This window comes from Colossoma macropomum, unplaced genomic scaffold (assembly GCF_904425465.1).
Source record: "Colossoma macropomum unplaced genomic scaffold, Colossoma_macropomum, whole genome shotgun sequence".
NCBI classification, from domain to species: Eukaryota; Metazoa; Chordata; class Actinopteri; order Characiformes; family Serrasalmidae; genus Colossoma; species Colossoma macropomum.
In genome coordinates, this window is record NW_023494810.1 from 32,490,098 (window position 1) to 32,515,235 (window position 25,138).

At 37.1% G+C, this 25,138-nt stretch overlaps 1 protein-coding gene across 6 annotated transcripts in view; it reads left to right on the forward strand.

The window, feature by feature from the left end:
• Positions 1-25,138, forward strand: part of LOC118799314 (inter-alpha-trypsin inhibitor heavy chain H3-like) — a 47,671-nt gene that overhangs the window by 21,874 nt on the left and 659 nt on the right. For 3 of the 6 annotated variants that reach the window (XM_036559067.1, XM_036559069.1, XM_036559071.1), the window contains 15 exons: positions 195-212; positions 532-549; positions 2,290-2,307; positions 2,588-2,605; positions 6,208-6,243; positions 7,542-7,574; positions 9,579-9,611; positions 11,537-11,569; positions 12,170-12,202; positions 14,209-14,241; positions 15,127-15,144; positions 16,252-16,317; positions 17,952-18,056; positions 20,310-20,487; positions 21,520-21,668. In XM_036559067.1, the coding sequence (XP_036414960.1) occupies positions 195-212; positions 532-549; positions 2,290-2,307; positions 2,588-2,605; positions 6,208-6,243; positions 7,542-7,574; positions 9,579-9,611; positions 11,537-11,569; positions 12,170-12,202; positions 14,209-14,241; positions 15,127-15,144; positions 16,252-16,317; positions 17,952-18,056; positions 20,310-20,487; positions 21,520-21,668 (789 nt within the window). The remainder of the gene's footprint in view (positions 1-194; positions 213-531; positions 550-2,289; positions 2,308-2,587; positions 2,606-6,207; positions 6,244-7,541; positions 7,575-9,578; positions 9,612-11,536; positions 11,570-12,169; positions 12,203-14,208; positions 14,242-15,126; positions 15,145-16,251; positions 16,318-17,951; positions 18,057-20,309; positions 20,488-21,519; positions 21,669-25,138) is intronic. The other 3 variants (XM_036559068.1, XM_036559070.1, XM_036559072.1) reach the window with 1 other exon arrangement.

Here is a 25,138-nt window from a genome sequence, read left to right on the forward strand (position 1 = left end):
ATGAAGGCATTTATAATAATGTAGGTGCTTCTTACTGTATGTAGACAGTAATGTGGACTTCTATTTACTCCAACATGAAAAAAAAATGAATAATGAGAATCAAAACAATGGTATTTGACTACTTAATCATTTCATATTTAACATTCTAAATTGAATCAAGGTTTAATGCTTCAAATCTTCTCTCCTCTTTGCAGGAGCTGCTGTGATGCCAGGTACATGTGTCCACAGACCTCAGCACTCCACTCTACATTATTTTCATCATGACTTGTAACACTTTCTGAAACCAGGAAATTTACAGATTGAATGAAAATTGCTTAAAAATCGTGTACTTACTGCAAATGTGTCTATGCAGCAGCCACATTAGCCAGCTTGGCTAGCTGTTTTCAGTATTACAGTAATATGTTCTCACTTCAGCTGCATATCTAAGAATTTGTAGCTGAGAGTTGCCAATTTTTGTCATTGCTTATTTATTCAATTTTAAAATGCAAAGTTGAATCAAAGGCTAACGCTGTACATCATTTTTCTCTGCAGCATTATCTGGTCAAGCAGGTTTGTGCCTCTTTCTCTTACTGCACTGCATTATATTCACTCTGACCTTTAATGGCCTCATTCAGCTTAGTAGTTATGTTTAATGACAGTTTCACTCTACAGAAGGTGACGTTCACAGCTCAGTGTCAAAACTATTAAGAGGCTCTAAAATAAGCTCAGCTCTACTTTACTGTTTGCTAACAACTATTTTTATATAAGGTCTATTGATAAATATCTTTGCAGAACAATATTAAGATCAGTCTAATATGTTTTGTAGGTAGTATTTGTTCAATCAGGGCTGGGTTTCCCAAAAGCATCTCAGCATAATGATGATTAAGTGGTAGAGCGAGCATCACACTGAACACTCACTCTCTACCAGTTAAGACGATCTTAATACTAAGATAAATTTGGGAAAGGGACACGGTTTGTTCTTTTAGAATGCGCTGCAGACGTGATTTAAAACCGCTAAAGTTGTTAGGATGTTAGTAAAGAGGTGAGTTCACCGTAGGACAGTACAGTTACACCACTGACCTCGTCACTCACACTCGGTCACAGGAGAACAGATCGCCGATAACATCCACTCAGACAGGGACTGTATAACTCCGCGTTTCAGCCGTTCCTAACTAAAGTATATTTGGTGACCCTTTTTTACTCGTGGTCCCCTCCCTCTCTAATCAAGTCGAAAAATTCGGAAGTGCGCCCTCTCCTGGCGACAGCAGAGTAGTGTCGCTTTCCTTGCAGTAGAAAGCGCCACCAGGGCTTTCGCTAAAACGTGGAAGTGTGAGAATGGTGTATTATGTCGAACATTTATCGAACCTGTCTTATCGCTCTATCGAGGAAGTTATCGCCCAGCCCTATGTCCAATATGTTTCAGTATGTGCTGATGGCCTAGAATAGGCTAAAAAAATATATGAAAATGCAGACTTACTTTGCTCTGCTTTAAGCTTTAGCTATAGCTGATTTCCTCCCATCTACGCCAGAAAACTTTTCATCAAAAGTTGAACAGTTTCTTGTAAAATGTCTCTCAACGTTCGACTGTTTTACGAGGCTAAAGTCACTGCTTATTCGCCAGCGTCTTGTTTGAATATTCCCATTCCACTGTGCTGCTTATAAATGCGAATAAGTCCATTCATCTCCAAATGTTCGTCTTAAATCTCTCTCATTGCCTTTCGTTTGCTACTTGCCAGGCGAGACTGTGTTGCTATGTGACCTGCATTCTACCCGTCTCGAAGATATTTGCAGAACAATATTAAGATCAGTCTAATATGTTTTGTAGGTAGTATTTGTTCAATCAGGGCTGGGTTTCCCAAAAGCATCTCAGCATAATGATGATTCTTAAGTGGTAGAGCGAGCATCACACTGAACACTCACTCTCTACCAGTTAAGACGATCTTAATACTAAGATAAATTTGGGAAAGGGACACAGTTTGTTCTTTTAGAATGTAACTTTAAGATTAAGGACAATAAAATAAACACATTTATGAGGATTTGTTGATGCGTTAAACTTGACACTGTTTCAGCCAATTTGACATTGGACAGTGTGTGATGTGGCCCATCACCTAAAATGAGTTTGACACCCCTGAAGGCATTTATAATAGTGTAGGTGCTTCTTACTGTATGTAGACAGTAATGTGGACTCTATTTACTTCCTAATTTAATGAGAATCAAAACAAAATGAGATTTGACTATTTAATCATTTCATATTCAACATCCTAATTTCAATCAAGGTTTAATGCTTTAAATCTTCTCTCCTCTTTGCAGGACCTAGTGGGTTTCCAGGTACATGTGGCCACAGTCCTCAGCACCCCACTCTACATTATTTGAGCAGATTTTTTTCACTGTGACTTGTAACATTTTCTCATTCAAGGAGGTTTACAGATTGAATGAAAATTGCTTAAAAATATCGTACTTATTGTAAAGGTGTCAATGCAGCAGCTTCATTTGCCAGCTTGGCTAGGTGTTTTCAGTATTACAGTGATATGTTTTTACTTCAGCTGCATATCTAAGAATCTAAGCTGAATTAAAGGCTAACACTGTACATCATCTTTTTTCTCCACAGCATCAGCTGGTCGACAAGGTTTGTGCCTATTCTCTTATTGGAATGATATTCACTCTGATTTTTAATGGCCTCATTCATTTTAGTTGTTAAGTTTAATCACAGCACAATATACTGTTTTTTTTTGCTGTGAAGTAGTATTAGCCAGCCTTACTGCAAACTTCTAACACTAGTTACTAGGGGTGGGGGGTGGATTGATTCTTAGAAGCATCGCGATGCAGACGTGAACAATTCTGAATCAATTCACAAATGTCAAAAATCGATTTTCTAAATTTTGATTTATAGCATAATGTTGATGGAACGCAAAAGGCGGAACTTGGAAGTGCGGAAGTGCAGCGCCCGGACAGTCTGTGGCGGCACATAACAAAAACACAACTGGATGAGCGAGAAATCCAACCGGCACCGTCTGCATTAAAAGCTAGTTTAGGTCAGGAGTCACAACCCAAATATTAAGAAGACACATTTTGTCCTTTCAACAAAAATCAAACCACCCTGGGAGCCACAACATTTTATGTCCAATTAGAGCTGGGTGATATGGCCAAAAACGTTATCACGATAAACAAAATTCATATCGTTCGATATCGATATATATATATATATATCTCGCGATAAATGTCAAATCATGATTTCTTTCACGTTTGAAGGCTGCTTTTGCTCCTGGGTGGTTAACTGTGGTTTTAAACTATCACTTATGGTCCGATCATGACAAACACTCACCAAACAGTGGAACATTTCACTGATCTGTCTTGGGACAGTGGGAGAAAGTTTCTGAGCTGTTTTTATCAGCTTGAAATGCACAGCTGCAATTTTTGTAATAGTCATGATTTAAGAGAGAAAACAGATTATTTTTAGCTGTCTGGTGACGAGCGCTCGGCTACCCCGTTACAAACGCTAAACAAGTGGCTAAACTCTTTAGTTTCTCAACAACGTCAGCTCGGTTCGGTAGGTCACTGCTGTCACTCCTACCACATCCATGTCAGAGCAGATCACAGTATTCAGACACCAGCTAGCAACGCCTGTGTTTCTCTATACTATCGTAGTAGTTTGAGGGGTGAACCGCAGTATATCTGACGCTCGCTGTGTAAAAGCATTATCTGCAGTGTGAATCCCTCACACCAGTCACAGAGTCCTCCTTTTAGGTATGTTTAAACTGAAAGCGGTGATTTTGTGTCTTGTTTGATCTACCGTATCATCAATTCACCGTGTTTTGCCGGAGCGCTGCTTCAAGTTAGCCGGCAGCTAAAAACAGCTAGCCTGGAAAGACAGCGCTCTCGCGCTCTCCAACGCCTCACAGCTTCCTCAGTTTACCTTCGAACATGAACCACTTCTTTCTTTCACTTTCGTTACTCGAGAATGCACCAATACTAAAATATGACGGTTTGGCGCTGTAACACGGCGCTGCAGACGTGATTTAAAACTGCTAAAGTTGTTAGAATGCATGGAAAGAGGTGAGTTCACCGTAGGACAGTACAGTTACACCACTGACCTCGTCACTCACACTCGGTCACAGGAGAACAGATCGCCAATAACATCCACTCAGACAGGGACTGTATAACTCCGCGTTTCAGCCGTTCCTAACTAAAGTATATTTGGTGACCCTTTTTTACTCGTGGTCCCCTCCCTCTCTAATCAAGTCGAAAAATTCGGAAGTGCGCCCTCTCCTGGCGACAGCAGAGTAGTGTCGCTTTCCTTGCAGTAGAAAGCGCCACCAGGGCTTTCGCTAAAACGTGGAAGTGTGAGAATGGTGTATTATGTCGAACATTTATCGAACCTGTCTTATCGCTCTATCGAGGAAAAGTTATATCGCGATACTTATCGTTATCATTTTATCGCCCAGCCCTATGTCCAATATGTTTCAGTATGTGCTGATGGCCTAGAATAGGCTAAAAAAATATATGAAAATGCAGACTTACTTTGCTCTGCTTTAAGCTTTAGCTATAGCTGATTTCCTCCCATCTACGCCAGAAAACTTTTCATCAAAAGTTGAACAGTTTCTTGTAAAATGTCTCTCAACGTTCGACTGTTTTACGAGGCTAAAGTCACTGCTTATTCGCCAGCGTCTTGTTTGAATATTCCCATTCCACTGTGCTGCTTATAAATGCGAATAAGTCCATTCGTCTCCAAATGTTCGTCTTAAATCTCTCTCATTGCCTTTCGTTTGCTACTTGCCAGGCGAGACTGTGTTGCTATGTGACCTGCATTCTACCCGTCTCGACGATATTTGCAGAACAATATTAAGATCAGTCTAATATGTTTTGTAGGTAGTATTTGTTCAATCAGGGCTGGGTTTCCCAAAAGCATCTCAGCATAATGATGATTCTTAAGTGGTAGAGCGAGCATCACACTGAACACTCACTCTCTACCAGTTAAGACGATCTTAATACTAAGATAAATTTGGGAAAGGGACACAGTTTGTTCTTTTAGAATGTAACTTTAAGATTAAGGACAATAAAATAAACACATTTATGAGGATTTGTTGATGCGCTAAACTTGACACTGTTTCGGCCAATTTGACATTGGACAGTGTGTAATGTGGCCCATCACCTAAAATGAGTTTGACACCCCTGAAGGCATTTATAATAGTGTAGGTGCTTCTTACTGTATGTAGACAGTAATGTGGACTCCTAATTTACTTCCTAATTTAATGACAATCAAAACAAAATGAGATTTGACTATTTAGAAGAACGAAAAGGAGAAAGGGACAGACTTGTCCCTTCTATAGTTTTACATTTAGTTCTTTCTCATTTTTTTTTTTTTTAAAGGAAAAAAGATACAACTCAAGAAAGGGGAAAGGCTCGAGAAGTGACAAAGAGAAAGAAGCTTGAGATAAATTCTCTAGAGCTTCTACCCGAGACTGCCGGCCGGTCTGTTTGCCAAAACTCTAAAACTAAGACTCAGCAAAGTGTGTCTTCTTCCCAGCCCTTATAAAGCCCCCTGAGCAGGTGTGGCTCATTTGGGTCGTTGACTCCCCCTGGTGGCCGGCGGTAGCCTAGCCCTGGAGCCAACTCTTACACAAAAAATGTTGACAGCTCAATGTCAAAACTTTTAAGAGGCTCTAAACTAAGCTCAGCTTAATAACATTGAGTAAAACAGGACCGTGCAGCATTCACATTTTTAATCCTTAATTAACCTTCTGTTAATGCACTTGTATGCATGCATAGCTCAGCCAGGTTGCACTGAAGTCCCTGTAGTCACTGAATAGTGGACCTTAGTATGTCTTCAGCTTGGACATACAGCACATGGGTTCTTATTCAGCCCACCAGATTCATTTGAATCCTTGATCTAAATTGAAATCTTTTTGGGGCCGTAATTGACCATAAGCAATATGATGACTGGCACGACTCTTAACCAGTCTCTAAGCACTACTTCAACACTTATTCGAAAAAGCCAGCTTCGTTTCATTTGTCCTTTAACGATGAACCAACTTTTCCACTACAAGCGTAAAAACTTACAAACCAATCAGGTTTTTTTATTTGTATTTTCAAAATTTTCATAAAGGAGGTGCATGGAACCTCTAATGAGTCTATTTTAGTCACTGCTTATTTATCCTTTTTACTGATTGTTTATGTAAAACTCAAAATTGAATGAAGGCCTAACATTCAACATCTTTTTCTCCTCACCAGGCATCGGCCCTCCGCCTTTTGTTCACTCTCCGGGTTGTAAGTCTTTCTCTAAACTTCATGACCTCTTCACATTGCTTATTAGTAAGCTGCTTCAGGCATATCATCTAGGGCAGTGGTTCCCAAACTGTGGTACGCTTAACGCTAGGGCTACACCAAACGACACTGGGGGTACATCAAAAAGCTTGATGTTTGACATTTACACTTCATTTAACCCCTTAAATGGCCAGGGCCAACCAGCAGGCCCAATGTTTCCATACACACTTCCAAACCCTAAGAATAGCTCAGGCAGTTTGCATCTAACTCCCTGTAGTTACTGAATAGTAAACCTTAGTATGTCTTAAATCTGAGATTTTAAGAGGTTAATCTTCATTTCATTCCGTTGAGCGGCTACACAATTACACCAGTACTTCCCCAAAACAAAAAGCTGCATTCCAGTCAGCAAATCTTGAACAAGAGATCCTCAGCAAAATCACTACGAGTGGATCTCTGAATACGAGTTTAATCTAAAGCCAATGCCAAACTTCTGGGTAGCGTTGTGCTCTGGTGTATATGCGTGAGTGAGGAGTGAGTGGAGTATTTATAACATCCAGCACAGGAAAAACCTGCACTCTGATAGGAATTTCGTTCTTTATTTATTGTTATTTGTATAAAAGGCTGTGTTGGAGAAAAAGACATTTCACTCTGGTTCCATCTGTGCACTGCGCGTTCTGGAGAAACTAACTTACAGTTCATTCGTTTGTTCATTATGCACTGTTGTGTTAGTCACGTACTCTAGTTAGTTTCACTTTCTCAGACGTGGTTTACTTTGCAGATGTAGTGAGATATTAGTTTGTAGCTGCTATGATTGGCGCTTAGCCATTATCATGTTGGCCACATGTTTCTGGAGCTGGTTGGAGCTGTAGGGTTAAAACTAAATGGATGATGTTACTGTGATATATGTGCTCTGTGGCACGTTAGTGAACATTTCGGTTCATTTTACAGTCACAGACTCTCTTACGGGTACATATGTGCCCTCATATCACTGTGCACACAGTATTTTTTCAATATTGTTCAGCATGTCTGGTATGAAGTGTCATAAATGTCTGATATTTTAATGGGGACTTCTATAAATCTAAATGCCAACATAAGGCAATCATGGCAATGTGTGCACATGTACATATAAGGAGTGAGAGGGGGTACGCAACAGGAGGTTAATGTCTGAAGGAGGTGCATAGAACATCGACTAATGAGACTTGTCTATTTCAGTCACTGCTTATTTATTCTTTTTGCTAATTGTTTATGTAAAATTCAAAATTGAGTCAAGGTAATATTCAACATATTTTTCTTCTTTGCAGACTTCGGCCCTCCACCTATTGTTCACTCTCGAGGTGCTCTGATCTTTTTTCTCTTATTTGTACAGATTAATGGTAACACTTTACATATATATGAAGCATCTATGACATATTCAAGAAAATGTACAGTCATACTCCATTACAACTGCATAGCTATTTTGAAACATTTATATAGTGGATTTAGTAATGAGTAACACACTTGTAATGCATTGAAAACACAATAATATTTAGTGGGTACTTCATATGATCGTGAATACATTAAAATTCTTTTTTAGAGAATAAATAAGATGCAATGCACATGATGCTCAAAAGATACCCATATTGCATTTATTATTGCTCCTAATATTAAAGCATTCAGGTCTGACACAAAATGGTCAAATTAATGACCTTTCACATTCATATATTTCACATAATTTACTGTTTCATAAGGTGATAATTCTGGATATGTGATGCACATTTACAGTAATAAAGAGGAACGACTATATATTCAAACACCTATTTTCATGAAGATTTTACTTCCCCATTTTCAAAAAGTTAGGACGCTGCACAAAATGTAAATACAAAACAAAATGCAATGATGTGCAAATCATTTAAACCCTATATTACATCGAAAATGCTTCAGAGGCAACATATCAAACAGCAATTTTATTGTTTTTTTCAAAAATGTATGTCCATTTTGAATTTGATGCCAACAATACGTTCCCAAAAAGTTGGGACGGGGGCAACAAAAGGTGGGTAAAGTTGTGTAATGCTTAAAAAAACACCTGGTGGTTGATTGGCAACAGGTCAGTAACATGATTGGGTATAAAAGAGCATCTCAGAGAGGCTCAGTCGTTCAGAAGTAAAGATGAGGAGGGGTTCATCACCCTGTGAAAGACTGCACGATCAAATAGTGCAACAATTCAAGAATGACGTTTCTCAACGTTCATCATCTATGGTACAAAATAACATTCAGAGAATGATTCAGAGAAGCAGGAGAAATCTCTGCCGCCTTCTCTGGGCCCATGCTCATTTAAAATGAACTGAGGGAAGTGGAAAAGTGTCCTGTGGTCTGACGAATCAACATCTGAAATTATTTTTGGAAATAATAGACACTGTGTCCTTCGGGCTAAAGACCACTCAGCTTTGGTGCATTGTGAAATTAAAAATATGGCAAAGGAGACCTTGAATTGTTGAGCAGCTGAAATCCTATGCTAAGCAAAAATGGGAAAACATTTGACTTCAAAATTATAGCAGAGTCTCCTTAGTTCCCAAATGCTTACAGAGTGTTGTTAAAAGAAGTGGTGATGAAACAACAGTGGTAAACAAGCCCGTCTCAACTTTTTGGAACGTGTTGTTGGCATCAAATTCAAAATGGGCATATATTTTTCATATGTTGCAACATTTATAGCCTTTGTACTATTTTCCATGAAACATAGGGTTTAAATGATTTGCACTTCATTGAATTTTTTTAAATTTACATTTTGCACAGCGTCACAACTTTTTTGGAAATGGGGTTGTAGTTTTAGTGTATTTCAATGCTGTAAGATGAGACTGAGCTCTTAGGATGGCTTGACACAGGAAAACTTTCACGCATCTACTTGCATGCTATGTTTTTTACACAAAGCAATTCAATAACAATCAAACTGCATGCAACACATCTGATTACTCCACTAGTTAGCCAAATTAGCAGCTTGTATTTTTTGGTACTCCAAATCATTCCTGCTACGTAAGTCATCTACGTGGTGGAATTTACATATTTACAGGATTTTATTTGCATATGCATATGCACATGTTGATTTTTCCAGAAATATCTCCTGAAAAATGAACACATTTTGCTTAAAATGAGTTTTGACTGGAAATTAAATAAATGATGGGTGGTCTCTTACTTTTGCACAGTACTGTTATGAACAGATTTGAAGGTAACAAACAGGCTAATGTAATATTAATGTAACTAAAGTTGGGACGCTGTGCAGAATGTAAATAAAATAAAAGATGCACTGATATGCAAATCATGTAACCAAAGTACTACAGCACATTAACACCTGTTTTCCTCTTCAGTTCAGAGTGTGGTAGCAGCAGATGATTACGACGGTATGTACTTCATTCTCATGATGTAAACAGTAACTGTGCAGTAAAGTATGTTCTCTGTAGAGGGTGTGTCACTAAGAAAATCAGCTAAACATGCAATTTGATGGGGGCACCCAAACTTTTGCCTGTGACTGTATATTTCTTTAGTAAAGGCAGCTTAAAATAAGCACAATTTAAATATTTTGCATTATAAATGTAATTCATCCAGTGTATTATATTGAATATTACTTGGTCAGCATTCAGGTCTGACACAAAATGGTCAAATTAATGACCTTTCACATTCATATATTTCACATAATTTACTGTTTCATAAGGTGATAATTCTGAATATGTGATGCACATTTACAGTAATAAAGAGGAACGACTATATATTCAAACACCTATTTTCATGAAGATTTTACTTCCCCATTTTCAAAAAAGTTAGGACGCTGCGCAAAATGTAAATACAAAACAAAATGCAATGATGTGCAAATCATTTAAACCCTATATTACATCAAAAATGCTTCAGAGGCAACATATCAAACAGCAATTTTATTGTTTTTTTCAAAAATATATGTCCATTTTGAATTTGATGCCAACAATACGTTCCCAAAAAGTTGGGACGGGGGCAACAAAAGGTGGGTAAAGTTGTGTAATGCTTAAAAAAACACCTGGTGGTTGATTGGCAACAGGTCAGTAACATGATTGGGTATAAAAGAGCATCTCAGAGAGGCTCAGTCGTTCAGAAGTAAAGATGAGGAGGGGTTCATCACCCTGTGAAAGACTGCACGATCAAATAGTGCAACAATTCAAGAATGACGTTTCTCAACGTTCATCATCTATGGTACAAAATAACATTCAGAGAATGATTCAGAGAAGCAGGAGAAATCTCTGCCGCCTTCTCTGGGCCCAAGCTCATTTAAAATGAACTGAGGGAAGTGGAAAAGTGTCCTGTGGTCTGACGAATCAACATCTGAAATTATTTTTGGAAATAATGGACACTGTGTCCTTCGGGCTAAAGACCACTCAGCTTTGGTGCATTGTGAAATTAAAAATATGGCAAAGGAGACCTTGAATTGTTGAGCAGCTGAAATCCTATGCTAAGCAAAAATGGGAAAACATTTGACTTCAAAATTATAGCAGAGTCTCCTTAGTTCCCAAATGCTTACAGAGTGTTGTTAAAAGAAGAGGTGATGAAACAACAGTGGTAAACAAGCCCCTGTCTCAACTTTTTGGAACGTGTTGTTGGCATCAAATTCAAAATGGGCATATATTTTTCATATGTTGCAACATTTATAGCCTTTGTACTATTTTCCATGAAACATAGGGTTTAAATGATTTGCACTTCATTGAATTTTTTTAAATTTACATTTTGCACAGCGTCACAACTTTTTTGGAAATGGGGTTGTAGTTTTAGTGTATTTCAATGCTGTAAGATGAGACTGAGCTCTTAGGATGGCTTGACACAGGAAAACTTTCACGCATCTACTTGCATGTTATGTTTTTTACACAAAGCAATTCAATAACAATCAAACTGCATGCAACACATCTGATTACTCCACTAGTTAGCCAAATTAGCAGCTTGTATTTTTTGGTACTCCAAATCATTCCTGCTACGTAAGTCATCTACGTGGTGGAATTTACATATTTACAGGATTTTATTTGCATATGCATATGCACATGTTGATTTTTCCAGAAATATCTCCTGAAAAATGAACACATTTTGCTTAAAATGAGTTTTGACTGGAAATTAAATAAATGATGGGTGGTCTCTTACTTTTGCACAGTACTGTTATGAACAGATTTGAAGGTAACAAACAGGCTAATGTAATATTAATGTAACTAAAGTTGGGACGCTGTGCAGAATGTAAATAAAATAAAAGATGCACTGATATGCAAATCATGTAACCAAAGTATTACAGCACATTAACACCTGTTTTCCTCTTCAGTTCAGAGTGTGGTAGCTGATGTGGTAGATGGCGGTATGTACTTCATTCTCATGATGTAAACAGTAACTGTGCAGTAAAGTATGTTCTCTGTAGAGGGTGTGTCACTAAGAAAATCAGCTAAACATGCAATTTGATGGGGGCACCCAAACTTTTGCCTGTGACTGTATATTTCTTTAGTAAAGGCAGCTTAAAATAAGCACAATTTAAATATTTTGCATTATAAATGTAATTCATCCAGTGTATTATATTGAATATTACTTGGTTTCGGTTCATTTTACAGTCACAGACTCTCTTACGGGTACATATGTGCCCTCATATCACTGTGCACACAGTATTTTTTCAATATTGTTCCGCATGTCTGGTATGAAGTGTCATAAATGTCTGATATTTTAATGGGGACTTCTATAAATCTAAATGCCAACATAAGGCAATCATGGCAATGTGTGCACATGTACATATAAGGAGTGAGAGGGGGTACGCAACAGGAGGTTAATGTCTGAAGGAGGTGCATAGAACATCGACTAATGAGACTTGTCTATTTCAGTCACTGCTTATTTATTCTTTTTGCTAATTGTTTATGTAAAATTCAAAATTGAGTCAAGGTAATGTTCAACATATTTTTCTTCTTTGCAGACTTCGGCCCTCCACCTATTGTTCACTCTCGAGGTGCTCTGATCCTTTTTCTCTTATTTGTACAGATTAATGGTAACACTTTACATATATATGAAGCATCTATGACATATTCAAGAAAATGTACAGTCATACTCCATTACAACTGCATAGCTATTTTGAAACATTTATATAGTGGATTTAGTAATGAGTAACACACTTGTAATGCATTGAAAACACAATAATATTTAGTGGGTACTTCATATGATCATGAATACATTAAAATTCTTTTTTAGAGAATAAATAAGATGCAATGCACATCATGCTCAAAAGATACCCATATTGCATTTATTATTGCTCCTAATATTAAAGCATTCAGGTCTGACACAAAATGGTCAAATTAATGACCTTTCACATTCATATATTTCACATAATTTACTGTTTCATAAGGTGATAATTCTGAATATGTGATGCACATTTACAGTAATAAAGAGGAACGACTATATATTCAAACACCTATTTTCATGAAGATTTTACTTCCCCATTTTCAAAAAAGTTAGGACGCTGCGCAAAATGTAAATACAAAACAAAATGCAATGATGTGCAAATCATTTAAACCCTATATTACATCGAAAATGCTTCAGAGGCAACATATCAAACAGCAATTTTATTGTTTTTTTCAAAAATATATGTCCATTTTGAATTTGATGCCAACAATACGTTCCCAAAAAGTTGGGACGGGGGCAACAAAAGGTGGGTAAAGTTGTGTAATGCTTAAAAAAACACCTGGTGGTTGATTGGCAACAGGTCAGTAACATGATTGGGTATAAAAGAGCATCTCAGAGAGGCTCAGTCGTTCAGAAGTAAAGATGAGGAGGGGTTCATCACCCTGTGAAAGACTGCACGATCAAATAGTGCAACAATTCAAGAATGACGTTTCTCAACGTTCATCATCTATGGTACAAAATAACATTCAGAGAATGATTCAGAGAAGCAGGAGAAATCTCTGCCGCCTTCTCTGGGCCCATGCTCATTTAAAATGAACTGAGGGAAGTGGAAAAGTGTCCTGTGGTCTGACGAATCAACATCTGAAATTATTTTTGGAAATAATGGACACTGTGTCCTTCGGGCTAAAGACCACTCAGCTTTGGTGCATTGTGAAATTAAAAATATGGCAAAGGAGACCTTGAATTGTTGAGCAGCTGAAATCCTATGCTAAGCAAAAATGGGAAAACATTTGACTTCAAAATTATAGCAGAGTCTCCTTAGTTCCCAAATGCTTACAGAGTGTTGTTAAAAGAAGAGGTGATGAAACAACAGTGGTAAACAAGCCCCTGTCTCAACTTTTTGGAACGTGTTGTTGGCATCAAATTCAAAATGGGCATATATTTTTCATATCTTGCAACATTTATAGCCTTTGTACTATTTTCCATGAAACATAGGGTTTAAATGATTTGCACTTCATTGAATTTTTTAAATTTACATTTTGCACAGCGTCCCAACTTTTTTGGAAATGGGGTTGTAGTTTTAGTGTATTTCAATGCTGTAAGATGAGACTGAGCTCTTAGGATGGCTTGACACAGGAAAACTTTCACGCATCTACTTGCATGTTATGTTTTTTACACAAAGCAATTCAATAACAATCAAACTGCATGCAACACATCTGATTACTCCACTAGTTAGCCAAATTAGCAGCTTGTATTTTTTGGTACTCCAAATCATTCCTGCTACGTAAGTCATCTACGTGGTGGAATTTACATATTTACAGGATTTTATTTGCATATGCATATGCACATGTTGATTTTTCCAGAAATATCTCCTGAAAAATGAACACATTTTGCTTAAAATGAGTTTTGACTGGAAATTAAATAAATGATGGGTGGTCTCTTACTTTTGCATAGTACTGTTATGAACAGATTTGAAGGTAACAAACAGGCTAATGTAATATTAATGTAACTAAAGTTGGGACGCTGTGCAGAATGTAAATAAAATAAAAGATGCACTGATATGCAAATCATGTAACCAAAGTACTACAGCACATTAACACCTGTTTTCCTCTTCAGTTCAGAGTGCGGTAGCAGTAGATGATTACGGCGGTATGTACTTCATTCTCATGATGTAAACAGTAACTGTGCAGTAAAGTATGTTCTCTGTAGAGGGTGTGTCACTAAGAAAATCAGCTAAACATGCAATTTGATGGGGGCACCCAAACTTTTGCCTGTGACTGTATATTTCTTTAGTAAAGGCAGCTTAAAATAAGCACAATTTAAATATTTTGCATTATAAATGTAATTCATCCAGTGTATTATATTGAATATTACTTGGTCAATTAATTGGTTACTTGATCAAGTATATTACTTGGTTTATACTATCCATTTACATCTTTGACTGCCTAGGGGAAGACCAGTGTCTGAACTACAAGTACAGACAATACTAAAATGATTAACACATTCAATTGTCATTTTACTTGACATTGTATCTGAAACAAAAATTAGCTGTTTTCTCACAATTATCTACCCCCATCATCTGCTGTTCTAAAGCTAAAAAGGTTTTTCATTAAAATCTACAGAAGATGATGTTCACAACTCAACATCAAAACTATTAAGAGGCTCTAAAGTAAGCTCAGCTTTATCTAGTGTACTGTATTTGCTAACAATCATTTTATAAGGTCTATCAATAAATAATCTTTCAGAACAAAATTAAGATCAGTTAGCTTTTCTTAGCTTTTTACATGGACATTGCTGACAGCTTAATAACATTGATTAAAACAGGACTGTTCAGCATTTACATTTGTAATTAAAACCTTCTGTTAATGCACTTGTATGCATGCACTGTTTTGATAAAAAGGCCTCGTGTAAAAGACGACATGCTCAGCATTTAACATATTAAACCCTTTAATTTGTTTTGACTACTTCATCACTGCATATTTAACATTCTAAATTGAATCAAGGTTTAATGCTGCAAATCTTCTCTCTCTGCAGGAGCTGCTTTGTTAACAGGTACATGTGGCCATAGTCATAAGCACCCCACTATATTTTATTTGACATTATTTTCACAGTGACTTTTAACGCTTTCTGGTTCAAGGAGCTTTGATGAAAATTGTTTAAATTCCGTGTCAATGCAGCAGCTGCATTAGCCGGCTTAACTAGCTGTTTTCAGAATTACAGTAAAAGGTCTCACTTCAGCTGCATATCTAAGAATCTAGCTGAGAGTTGCCAATTTTTGACAGCCTATTTTAAAATACAAAATTGAATCAAAGGCCAATGTTGAACATCATCTTTCTTCTCCACAGCATTAGCTGGTCCCCCAGGTTGTACCTCTTTCTCTTACTGGAATTATATTCACTCTGACCTTTAATGGCCTCATTCATTTTAGTTATGTTTAATGACAGTTTTCGCAGCAATGTTATTGCTATTAACTGGCATTAGCCAACCTTGCTGCAAGTAGGTTCATACATATAATATACATACGTATTTTTGAAACGGAGAAAGGGGTAAAGGGCTAGACGTCTAGAATATGGCTAAAGTCACTCAAAGGCAACAACTAAGCTAATGTAATTTTGAAGTACATTTTTTAAAAATGAATCCCAGACAATTTTGATTAGTACTACATGCTACTGCATTCTGTGGAAGAAAACTTTTCTGGAACAATTCAGTTTACATATAGGCTACTACACACATTTGTAAGATCTAGAGAAATGCTTATATAACAGGATAGGTGCTTCTTGCTGTGTGCCTAATACTAATGTGATTAATACATTAATTAATTTGTCAGTTTACTTGACATTGTATCTGAAACAAAAATTAGCTGTTTTCACACAATTGTACTTTTTTAAATTTCCATTTTTTATGTTTTTTTTTTTGGTAAAATTTAAAATTAAAATGTGAAATTCACAACTTTTAATTTATATGAATAAAATTGTCAAAAGAACAACAGGGGTTTCTTTCAACAGCAACAACTGGTTTCTCACTCTTTTCCATTAAACCACAGCTTTGTGCAACAAATGATTTTAGTATGCAAGTTTTTTCTGCATGTAGTGAATGTTTAGGCTCCTCCTCACAATATGAGTCTAACTCTATGATTCTGGATTGATTGCTTTATAACAGGCATAGACGCTGGGCCAGCGCCAACTGCCGTAACATTTCAGATGACCGATCTCCCTTCACCTCCAGGTACAATGACCAGCTTCCAAAATGTGCATTTTATGATTATTTACTCCACCAGGTGTTTCTTACACACAGTTCTTCAGTTTCAAGACTTCCCAGCACTCACACACCTCATCCAGCTTGTGTTCTGGCACAACATCTAAAATTGTGAAATTGTGCAGTTCATTTTAATAATTCTTCACACTGTACTGCCACAGATGACTATTTTTATGCCATCTGGAGTAGCGCACCATTTGAATGTCTCTTTAAATGTCACAAATTAATAAGGTTCATGTTTAGATATTAGTATTAACCAATTGTTGGACACTCCTTCTGAATATTATTTTACATTATAAAACAACTGGGGTTTTAACTTCAGTTACGGTTCTACCTCAACATTTCGAGTTAACTGAACTTAGAACAGTAAGTTAACAAAACAAGAATCTGTGTTATGCTCTTCCATCTTGTTATTTAAAGTTCAAATAACATTCTAAGACAGGCCAGTAACCAACATTTTTAGTTAAAATCTCAGATTTGTTTTTACAGTGTGTTTGGCTTGGTTTGTTTAGCAATTTCTAAATAATTCAGTGCTTGAGATGTAAACAATTTCAAGAGTCAAGTCAAGAGGCTTTTTTTTGTCATTCCAACTATGTACAAGTACACAGTGGAGCGAAATTACGTTCCTCCAGGAACAACATGGTGCAACACGGAACAAAATAGTAGTGCAAACGTGCGGGCGTAACTGTGCAAAATATTAAACTAGAAACATTACAATAAATATGAAAATTAAAACAGACATTAACTCCTGAGTGGCGCAACCGTCTAAGCGTTGGCCCTATCATCAGTAGATCGCGAGTTCGATCTCTGGTGATGCTACAGCCATCCAGTCCGGGAGTCCAAGAGAACAAAATTGGCCTCGCTCTCTCTGGGTGGGTAGGATGGCCCCCCTTCTCCCCTCATCACTCAACGCGATGCAAGTCAGCGCAGGCATGTGTTAGCCGACGTAGCAGATCTGGCGGTTAAAACCCAGACATTAGACACAGTAAACAGACAGGACAGTGCAGCGCCGACACAGCACTCGTTTCTAAACATGAGGTGGTAAGAATAAGGTGCAAAGATATTTAACATGCTGTGATTTGTGAGTAAACGCACATGAGCACAGCAGTTACTGAGGTACTACTTGAGTAAACACAATGTTAGCAATGTTCCAGATAGTGCAAGTAGAGCGTCAAAAGAGGTGTGTGTGAGTGTGTAGAGTATGTGTGTGAGGGGGTTTTCAGTTCAGTCCTTGTGAGTTTAAAAACCTGTGCGCTGCTCCAGATGGCATGGAAATAGTCATCTGTGGCAGTACAGTGTAAAGAATTATTAAAATGAACTGCACAAAAACCTTTAGAGTGGTTTGGTGTGAAATGGTTCACTGTAGAGTAACTTACAGACCAGGGGTCCTGATATAAATATAGCCATTTTATCTACTATCCAAAACCACCAGTGAACCTACACAAGTTTTTATATGGAAAACTCAAAACTATGAGTGTGTGTAACGAAAACTTGGTGTTTTTGGTGTTGAAATTCCTGGGCTAAAGGTCATTGTTGTTTCAGTGTTGATTCCTTTAACCTCCTTTTCTCTGTGATCTTTCTCTCTCATGCTTTCCCTCCCTCAGAGAGTCATGTGAGGTTTTTGGTCACTTCTAGTCGTCAGCCTAAGCCACTCTGTTATGATGTACCTTTGGCTTCCAAACTCCGCCTTCTGATGGACCCCTCCTCAGGTGAGGCATCTCCTAACATCAGCTCCACACACCAACAGGGTTCAGTCGTCTTTTAGCTTTTTGTGGGTCTGTATTTAAGAACTTTAACTTAATAATACGATTTTTTAATTTAAAGGAAGTCAAATTAGACTTAAGTCACTAACTGTCAGCCACTTTAGCATGGCCTGATGGATGCTGTCCCACCTGATTAATACTTCATGCCCATCCAAAAAAAGTAGGGCAAAAGGCTGGGAGGGGTTTGGGGTAAACAGCGCACACAAATACTACTATTATAAAAAAGTGGTCCTTTTTTTTACCCATTTTTTTACTTCATTTGAACACAATATTCTTCCCCAGCTATATCACAAAGGCATGTGTAGTACAATTTCAAACATCCTTACATTTTAAACCATTTTAAAACCACTGACACTGCCTTAAGTATTACTGAAGCTGAATACTTGTACTACAGCAGTTTAGCCTCGCCCATTCACGACAGGCTTGGGCGATAATGTAAATTTAGACAAACTAGAATTATCGTGATAAACAATATTATCGTGTTAAAAAATAATTTACGAAGAAAACCCAAGTAAGTGGGCCTTTCAGTCACATGATCATTTTATTGGAGCCTATGTAAGTGAACTGCTGCATTTCAGTAGAACAGCAAAGGAGAATTATAGCAGTGAATCTTAATTCAGGAAAAAACAAAGTTATGTTAGAAGAAATAATAATAATAATTTTTATTATTATGATTATAGTCTTTAACAACCTAGACTGTTTCATACACAATTAACATTATTATACATCTCAGGCACCACTGTCTTGCTAAAGTACTTAGGGCTTGGCAGCTCGTACTGTGGATTCAAGGTCTGTATTGCAGCCTTTGGTGATGATCAGTTTTCTGCATAGACGGCATGTAACACTGCTAACATCTAACGGTTCTCCGAGTTCGTCTGGTTGGAAACCAACGGGCACGGTAACACCCTTCTTCTGTACAAGCTCATCCATTTTTCACCGTCTAGGGAGAAGGTCACATATAGCGGAGTGTTTCATTTGCATATACCCAGCATTCTTTACCAGACTGAAACGCTACATTCTTGTACAAAGTCAATGGTTAAATACAAAGAACGACAGAAAAAAGTCACATGGCAAGGGTACATGACAAAAAATAAAATTATAGTTTACTTAATATCGTCACTGGTTGAAATTATTATGATATTCAATAATATGGTTCGCCCCAAGGCTAATTCACGATAACCTAAAGTTATAAGCAATGTTCCAGCTCTCACTGATTTCTCATTAAGATCGTTTACATACATCAGTCGCAGTTACAACAATAACCTGCCTATGCCTAGGAAGGTGGGGGTCCTTTGAAATTACATATGCTGATTTAATTTTTCATACTAAACACTAAAATATGCTTCCTCAGCTGTATTAGAAAGAGACTTTCGATCATCCTCATAGTTTTACCTGGTTTTAAACTGCTGACAAAGCCTCATGCATGACTTCCTCATTAGATATTCATTAACTGTAAAAAGGAAACATAAGTATCTAAATAAAAAGTCCCATGAACTCATTAGTGTGTTGCTTGAATATATCGCTGCTGTCAGAACAAAATGGTATCTCAAAAATGGTAACTTTACAGGAGAAGGAAAAAAACCTACTTTACCTTCAATGTAAGGCAGTGGAACCAGAATTTATTCCATGTAATTTTGCATTGTATCTTTTGATCCATTCACCATGAAATTTACATACAATGTAAAGGACAACAGGTGTTTTCAAATTATGTCAAAAACAAAAATGGAGACAAAAATGTTCAGATAGCAGCGATATACTAATTGTTACCAGCAAAAGGTAGCTGGTAGGCTTATCTTGCTAGTCTTGTTATAGCCCTTCACCCAAAGTATTACTGTATAATTTGTGTTCACCTTCACGAAACTGAAAGCCGATGATATTAACCAGTTAATCAGAAATCAGATACAGGAAATGTCTATTAAAAACATTAAAAATATGGGTTGACCAATTAAAACCTTTCTCAAATTCTTCACATTTTGAAAAATTCACTTCTGAATGGAATAAAATCAGAAATACTGAAACTTTGTCCACATAAATGACCTCTCTCTGTGTCAATATCACTGCTAATTCTGAGCAGGAATACAAGCTAAACAAAAGTGCAAATTGCTGACATATTATAATAATTATCCTTACAGTGCTACTGCTAATGTTATCAGCAGAATGTCCTTCAAGCTGGAGTATGATATTTTCCTCACTTAACAGAATTCTCTATGAATGGTGAGCTCAAACTGTATGGAGGCAAAGGCTTCAAGAAAATTGTTCTTCATTATAAAACAAATCATCACCTGACCATCAGCACCAGTGGGATCCGCTACTCTGACGGTCAGACTCCTGTGAAGTTTGTTTGGGGGCAGGAGCCCACCAAGCACGAGACAGACAGGTAAGAGTTCTACAGCACTGAAGAACAGTGAATTTTTCCACAGGTGGCAAACACCTGAGAAATTGTACTGTTACTATTTGTGTTATTTTGAAAGAGTATTACTGAAACTGTACTAAAGCAGTGTAGCTCCGCCCACTCATACTGAAGTTATAAGGAGTGTTTCAACTCGGATTTTTGATTGAGGTATAATACATAGCAGCCAATCAGAACAGAGCTAATTTTCACAGCTCAGCCTTAAAGGCAGAACAACAAAAGCAGAAGGGTGGTGCTACTAAGAATGGCACAAGGATCCCACCAACTCTGCACTTATAGAAACTCTTCAAAGAAAAGTACGGTTCCTGATTAAAATGTGTTAAATGCTCGCACGTGAATAAAATATGTTATATAGTTTGCTTGTTTTGGCAAAAATTGTGTTGATGTAAAACATTTTATTCATGTGCAACCATTTGACATGGGCTGGTTGAGCCACATTCAAAGCCGCTGTAAGTTCCTCAATAATCACATACAGTCACATGCAAAAGTTTTGGTGCCCCAGTCAAATCATATGTTTTGTTGATTTCCTAAGTGAAAATAAGTTAACACATCCTCTACTTTTGCACAGGCCACATTTACATGCTAAATTAATTCAGTAATTGTGCATTAAAATGTGCAGAGGATCCTCTCTGTAGAGGATGTGTTAATTCATTAACACCATTACCATTCAGAACATTAACAGCAGCATGTCATTTGACTGGGGAGCCCAAACTTTTGCAAATGATTGCATGTGACCATTTTCATCAGTTGCATTCTGTATTCAATCGCCAAATTATTTAAAATGATTTTGCTGTTCATGGATTAATTTTAGTTATTATCTGTTAACGAACTATTTTGCTTAGAAGAAAGACAAATTACTGCCATAATTAAGATTTTAATATATTAATCCAAGTAAATTATTGTTTTTTTTTTTTTTGATCTAAGTTGTTATCAATGAAATGTTTTTACAGCCCGTAATTTTCTGGATATGTGTAATAACCGAAGGTTCTGTCCCCACAGTGTGTCTTTGATTCTAAAGAATGATGAATTGAACGTCACCATGGGAACCGTGCGTGTTGTTTTCCTTCTTCATAAGAAAGATGGAGACGTGTTTCTGTGGCCTGCTGTTCGTCAACTACCACAAGGCATTACCTTGCAAGGCATTCTGGGTAAGAAATTCCAACTTTAGAAATCTATATTACGGGTCAACGGAAATCCTGTCACTTATCTGACGTTGTATCTGAAATAACCCACTTGTGCTTTGATTTGTACTTAAAAAGCTGATAACTGCAGAAAATCAGATTTTGTCAATATTTCATTCAGCGTGATTAAATGCACTTGGAAAAACTCCAGGTCTACATGAGGCAGGCAGCAAACGGATTTCAGCTTTCCATCCAGCCAGTAAACTCATTTTGCACATGCACAGACTGAGACAGGTATAAGAAATCAGAGAGAGAGTATACAAGCACTGAAAAACCTGATTACTGAGCTAAAATCCAGCCCTCTTCATCGGATTTCTAGGCCTTAATCTAATCTAAAAATCGGAGTATGTCTTTTACATGATCGCTTGAATAATCAGATAACAGGAGAAACCTGATAATGATCGGATTATCAAGTGCATGTAAATGGAATCACTGTAATCTGATCAGTATTGAATGTCTCAGCCTTTTTTCATGTATCAAGAAGGAGTGTATTTAAGCAATAGAACACAAGAGGGAGTGTGTTATCGCAAAATAACATCACGGCTGTGATTTGGTCACCGTAGATCATCACAGCCGTGATGTTATTCGCGATAACACACGACCTTGAGTGTTCTATTGCTTTTATACAACAGTTAAATAAATTAAGTAATAAATAAATAAGAAAATAAATAAACTGGGCCGTGAACGCGGCGTTTAATATGCTTTAATTTTAGCATTTCCTTCCACCAAATTATAGTTCCTTAACAAGCAGCTTTTTGCTACATCAGAGTAACGAGCTCCACCCACTCACTGCACAGTCTGCTGTAAGCCTTGCCTTTTGAAGAACAGACTGAGCCATAAAACTGCTGCAAAATATCAAGTTTAGCTCAGTTTTGTCAATTTTTGCCAGATCAATATTAATGTTGTTTTGTTCCAGCCAGTCTGTAAAGCATCTTACAACCCATTTAGTTTGGCGAATGGTGTTGGGTTAATTTCTGGCTGATTCCAGGTTGTTTAGCTGTTCTTCTGTCACAGCTGCCGACTGAAAAGCTGCTCAGTGGTGATGACAGTTTGGGAATTTAGTGTCGTCTCATCTTCAGAGTCTGATCAAATTGGGTGTCGGTCAAATGTGATCTTAAAAGTGTCCATTTTCTGTTTGTGCACAAAGTAAGAAGTAAAAACGTTCAAATGGCTTGAGCGTCTCCTACAGCTGTCAAAGTCCTTGCTTAGCAACGGCGTCTCAGCGGAGTGATACAGTGAAAAAAACGTGATGTTATGGCGAAATAAAACCAATCAGCTTGCGAGGCCGGAACTAATTGTTGTACAAAAATGCATATCACAACTTTTGGAAAATCAAAAACGAAAATACGTTGATTAAAAAAATCTAACTAACGATGGTTTATGACACACTTCGGTTTTCTGTCACAATTCACGTCAGTAAGTTACATTACGTGCCTTTGGCAGCTGTTACAGGGAAACTGAGCAGTCAGCAGACGCCACTGTGGGTTCTGGAAGAAGTGAAATTCCTGTCAGTGGTGACTACAACACATGCTTCAGTTCGTCCGGGAGCTAAGTAGAATAGATAATTAGGACGCAGAATTATTGGCTATAATCATTGGCCATAATTTCAATAGCGGACCAATAATTGGGGATGCACTGAAATGGGAATTCTAGGTATATCTGTTCATGCCAATACATAATCATCTACAAAATGTAGAAACTGGATCTACATTTGAGTTTCTAAAATGAATTTTTCTGTCTTGTTCTATACCCTGTGGAAGCCTGTAAGAGGTCATATTTGTGCCATTTTTCTTTATAAGCAGTAAAAAAAAATATGTTTGATTTATGGAGGATTTACATTACATTTACAGCATTTAGCAGACACTCTCATCCAGAGTGACTTACAAAATGTGCTTTGTCTACCTAGAGAAAGTACCCTTGCTAGTTTCAGTACAACATGTGCTGTTTAAAGTCAGCATGAATCTGAAATCACCACAAGTTTTCCTTTCGTATTGTATTAGTAAGTGAAACACAGTGTGTTTACATGCATTTAGTAATCCAATCATAATCAGATTTCTGCAGTTATCTGATTATTCAAATGGTCATGTAAACGACACACTCTGATTTCTTAGATCGGAGTATGGTCTAGAAATCTGATTAAGACATCCGATAAGGAGGCTGGATTTTATGTCAGTAATCAGATTTCTCAGTGCATGTGAACCTTACTCAGATTTCTTTCGGATTTCTCAGCCTGAGCATGTGTGAAAACAGACGGCATTACCGGAAATAAGCGAGCAGTGTTGCCGCGAGACGCAGCAAAACACTTTGACACTTTTTAAACCAAATACATTCTTGAAGAAAAGAAGGATTTAAATATTCTTCATCTTCTAGATGATGTATGTTCATATTTTCAGGTAAAGTGGCGCAATGTTTAAAAAAAGCTGCAGCACGAAGTTTGAGTTTTACATTACGTTTACATCACATCTTCTGTGAGTTTATTGGCTGGTTGCAAAGCAGAAATCCGATTACTGTCTGACTCATATAAACCCGGAGTTTCCCCATTATCTGATTACTCTACTGCATGTAAACGGATTGATCAGATCACTGACAAAATCTGATTTTCTGCAGTTATTGGATTATTAAGTGCATGTAGACACACTCACTATGTCGTGGGGGGTCTCTGAGCTAGCTGAAAATTTCTCCCCATGATAGATGGAGGAGTTGAAACACGACATTATTTTTCCACACATTTTAGAGGCAAAAGTCATTAAATCTCAATAGCAGATTACAGGAAAACAAGAATTTTGTCTGATAAATGATATGAATCATGCTTAATATGATCAGGGACGTAATCCAAAAAGGTAAAAAAAAAAATGATTTCAAACTGACTTTAAAGCAGCTGCTGTTCATTAGTGATTGCTCATGAAAGTTGGAAGGTTAATTCCGTATTTTTGTAATACTATTAAAATGTAATAATGTAATTGTGCAAGTAATTACATACTCATGTACTCAATGAATTACACTCACATTTGATTTAATTTTTTTATTAAACTGTTCAAGTAGCTCTTCTGACCTTTTTCACTATAGTTTCGATTCTAAAACATGACAAAATACAAAAAGGTTTTGTTTTTCCTACAAACAAATGTGGTCTGAACCGAAAGTTTAAAATCAACGTCTGACAGGATTTCGCAACTTGTTTCAAATCATTATCAAATTATATCTTCCAAAGACAACAACTGGGGTGTAAAATAAATTTTAAGAAGTTCTGAATTATAAAAAGATGGCTACAGGTTCTACTGCCTATTTGCTTCTTCAAGAAAAAAATTTACCTCATCTTTAAGGTGTATCAGCAGTGCTCTTCAGTAAGATACGTACAGGAGCTTCAAGCTGTACCTGTAATACAACTAAACAGAGCTCAAGTTTGATGCCTCTGCTTTAAAAGGACACTATAAAAAAAC